The 4,311-nt window shown below is 35.3% G+C and overlaps 1 protein-coding gene across 1 annotated transcript in view; it reads left to right on the forward strand.

The window, feature by feature from the left end:
- The window catches only part of LOC107729060 (protein-glutamine gamma-glutamyltransferase K-like), a 10,644-nt gene extending 8,030 nt beyond the window's left edge, over positions 1 to 2,614 (forward strand). The window contains exons 12-15 of the mRNA XM_016539411.1: positions 1,261 to 1,545; positions 1,744 to 1,904; positions 2,123 to 2,259; positions 2,417 to 2,614. Of these exons, the coding sequence (XP_016394897.1) occupies positions 1,261 to 1,545; positions 1,744 to 1,904; positions 2,123 to 2,259; positions 2,417 to 2,561 (728 nt within the window). The 3' untranslated portion in view covers positions 2,562 to 2,614. The remainder of the gene's footprint in view (positions 1 to 1,260; positions 1,546 to 1,743; positions 1,905 to 2,122; positions 2,260 to 2,416) is intronic.
- The last annotated feature ends 1,697 nt before the right edge of the window (positions 2,615 to 4,311 follow it).

Raw genomic sequence — 4,311 nt, forward strand, 5'->3', positions numbered from 1 at the left:
CCCTTATAAATACTATATATATATATATATATATATATATATATCATTTTTGAAATTGTAGTTATAATCATTTTAGTACTTCAAGTTAAACTAAAATGTGAAATGTTGCATTCATAACTAGCTGTTTTTTTTCAGTTAACGTTTATTTCAAGTAACAAAAATGTTTTTAATGTTTTGGTTTTAGTTTTAGTTAACGATAATATCACTGATGCAAGAAATCCAGCACAAAGTGATTTACACTAAAAAAGGCATTACAACAAGCACAAGGTTCTTCACATAAAAAACAGATAATATACCAAAAGATGAAAAATGAGACCCACTTTATAATAGTAACAAAAAATGCACAGAATTCATGACGAAATATTAAAATTAAGTCATAAAATACCTTTATGAAAATTAATCATGGTTTTACTACAAATAAAGCCAAAAAATCATGGTTACTATAGTTAAACCATGGTAACCACAAATTAACCATGGTTTTGCTACACTAACCATAGTTTAACCATGGTATTTGTAGTAAAACTGTGGTTATACCAATGGTTATCAATGCGTAAAAAAACATGGTTACTACACTTTTACTATAATAAAACCATGGTTAAAAAAATGCACAGAATTCATGACAAAATATTAAAATTAAGTCATAAAATACCTTTATGAAAATTAATCATGGTTTTACTACAAATAAAGCCCAAAAATCATGGTTACTATAGTTAAACCATGGTAACCACAAATTAACCATGGTTTTGCTACACTAACCATAGTTTAACCATGGTATTTGTAGTAAAACTGTGGTTATACCAATGGTAATCAATGCGTAAAAAAACATGGTTACTACACTTTTACTATAATAAAACCATGGTTAATTTTCGTAAGGGAAATGTTTCAAGGGGACCCCAACAACCCTTATGAAAATTAACCTTTATTATAGTAAAAGTGTAGTAACCATGTTTTTGTATTGATTACCATTTGTATAACCAAAGTTGTACAAATACCACGGTTAAACTATGGTTAGCGTAGCAAAACCATGGTTAATTTGTGGTTACCATGGTTTAACTATAGTAACCATGTTTTTTTTGTTTTATTTATAGTAATTCATAAGGGTAGGAAACTGAAAATTAGAAAACATTGGAAGCAGCAATTTATGTTGATAACTTTGAGTTGGATTCTTATGTCAGCAGCACGCTAGGGTTTGGAATAATAGGTTTGGAGTTAATACTCCAAACCTCACACTCCTCTTTACCTTCTGATCATGTCCGTCAGGTTCAGAGGAGGAGCGCATTGCTGTGGAAAGGGCCAGTCGCTTCGGCTCCAAACCAACTTTGTATCCATCCCCCACCGGCAACGACGTGAGTGTTGAGATCGTCATGGATGGGACAGGGCCTTGTATCGGTGGAGACGCCAAACTCTCCATCGCCCTGAAGAACAAAAGCTCAAATCAGCGCACGGCCAGTCTGCTATATGAGGTGATGGTCATGAACTACACTGGAGTGCTGAAATCCACTGTGAAGAAGGACCGGATTCCTGTCACCCTCAAACCGCAAGAGAGTGAGTGGAGCTGTTAATTAGCAGCTGCATTTGTCGAAAATCACTTGATGATGAGAGCTGCTTGCAGTTGGTGTTCAGTGGTGTTCAGCGAGCAGCAAGCAAAAGAAGACTGGAGTACTGTGCAAAATGACCATGAAATATTTAATTATAATTGTTTTATCACTGTCATTAATGCCATGTTCCCTTGTCTCCCTACAGCCAAGACTATTCCTTGGACTCTGCTGTATAAGGAGTACATGAAACATCTGGTGGACCAGGGCGCTCTGATGCTCGCGGTCACCGGACGAGTCAATGAGACCCGGCAGATTCTGGCCACACAGTTCAACTTCAGACTGCGCACACCAGACCTCATCATCACTGTACGTCAATCATCCATTAGTCTATTCGGGACGTTTAACAAGCACAAAACTTTTACATCTTTCTTACTATCAAATCTCATTCTTGGTTTTGCACAGTGATGCTCAACCTGGTGCAATGCATCTAAATGTGCAATATTTGAATTGCACACGAGATTTGAGAATTAAGGGTCTCTAATTTAAAAAATCTACATCCATTGATTGTCTTTTTACTGTTTCAGGCTCTAGGGGATGCTGTGGTGGGTAAAGAGTTGACAGTCAAAATCACGTTCCAGAACCCGCTGTCACAAGTGTTGAGGAACGTTTTGTTCCGTATAGAGGGATTGGGAATGCAGAGCATTAGGAAGATCGCATATGGGTAAGACTTTCAGTGTTTAAGAGCATTCTGAGGTGCGACATGTTCATGTACTTTAAATTTGCTTCATGTGTATGAGCTGTACTACATTAAATATGATAAACTCTATTTAAAGAGTGAAAATCTTCCAGAAAGTTTATAATATATATGTGTCTCTCAGTAATGTGGATAAGCTTGCGATGGTTACACTGACGGAGAAGTTTGTTCCCACCGTCGCCGGCTCTCAAAAGCTCCTGGCATCAATGGACTGCCGTCTGCTCACTCAAGTGCACAGAGTCGCTGATATTGTGGTCAAACCAAAGTAAAAAAGCACTGTCATTGTAAAGCCTTCTAATGCTCTCAGTTGTCGTGAGGATATAAGAATATCTTCAAGATGAAATGGTCATTTAGAGTTAAAAACAATTAAGTACTTTCATATGAAACTGATGTATGTCAACAATAAACATCCTTCATGTTTTATTTATATCGTATCTGTCTGGGTTTGTTTGTGTGTTGATTTCAAATATCGACAGTGTTTCTCAGAAATTGTTTACTGCACCTTTAATGTGTAAATAGTGTTGTGTTGGTTGTTTACTTCCTTTTTTGACTAGGGAAGTGGTAAATATTGAGTTCATATCAGAAATATTACAGTTTTAATGTACAAATAATCATTGTGTAAATATTTGGCTTTGTAGCTTGCACATGGTAAATTATGCAAAGGGTAGATATAGCAAATACATAATTTGTGGTAATGCTAATTTCATAACTAGAACTTTATGAGTCTCAAATGCAAATAATTAAATATATGGCACACAATAAACATGTCCACAATTGTTTCGTACAAGTGTAAAACAATATGGGCATTTGAAAAGTAAAATAGGCCTAAATAAATAAATAAAAACAAAATAAAATAAACGGTAAAAGTAAAAAGTTTCTAAGACAATGTTTATGTGACCTTAATATAATAATAATAAAAATATATGTTAGTTTTATTCAGTGTACATGTCACGACAATGAAGTGCAAATGTCTGCCATTTAAATTTCAGCGGTTATTTTGACGTTCCATCTGAGGAGAATCTGCTTTCCAGATGAAACGATCTTTAATAGACATCTTGCAGACGTACGTGTGCTATCTGGCATACTTTTTGTGCACAGAAAAATTAAAATAACTTTATTCAACAATTCTTCTCCCCCGAGTTATCATCTACCACCATTATCGAGAGCACCACGACGCATGCGGTTGAACCACTGATGTCGCATGGACCATTTTAACGATGTTCTGGGCCTTGAACTTGATAGTTCCCTTGCTGTCTATGGAGGGTCAGAAAGCTCTCGGATTTCATCAAACATATCTTAATTTGTGTTCCGAAGATGAACGAAGGTCTTACAGGTTTGGAACGACATGAGGGTGAGTAATTAATGACAGAATTTTCATTTTTGGGTGAACTGTCCCTTTAAGATGTTTATGGTTTAGAATGTATGTAAAACTGACATCTTAGAGATGTCTATCAGTTGTTTGTACACAGCAGATGCTTTCCAGATGAAGCGATCTTTAACAGACATCTTGCAGACGTGCGTGTGCTATCTGGGACTCTGACTCTGACTGACTGTCTCTTTCTTAGCTCTGGACGGTGTGTGGGGCTTGTGGATACAGTGTTGCCAACTAATTTTCAGGGGAAGTTGCTAAAGGAAGGTTGATTTGTTGCTAAAAGTTGCTAAATGATGTTGTGATGTCATTGCGCGATGACGTCATTACGTAATCACAACGCAAAATTGTCAAATCTCAGCAAAAACATATATTTTATATACAGTATGTTAATTCAGATTTGTTCGTAGCAATAAAATATAAATAACTATTTTTAAATACATTGAATTATCAAAAACATACACATTTTTGAACGATTACAATTAAATTGTTTTATTATTAGCTAGTAAACAAGTAAAATTCTGAACAATTATACTTTAAAGCAGTGTATTAGTAGTTAGTGTGCTACACTCTAAGAAAAGTCTGTAAAAAATAGTGCACAATCTACAATATGAAGGAATTTTCCGTAATTATTATTCACACGTTTTTTT

The sequence above is a fragment of the Sinocyclocheilus rhinocerous genome, unplaced genomic scaffold, assembly GCF_001515625.1.
Source record: "Sinocyclocheilus rhinocerous isolate Xijiao unplaced genomic scaffold, SAMN03320098_v1.1 scaffold758, whole genome shotgun sequence".
Taxonomy (NCBI): domain Eukaryota; kingdom Metazoa; phylum Chordata; class Actinopteri; order Cypriniformes; family Cyprinidae; genus Sinocyclocheilus; species Sinocyclocheilus rhinocerous.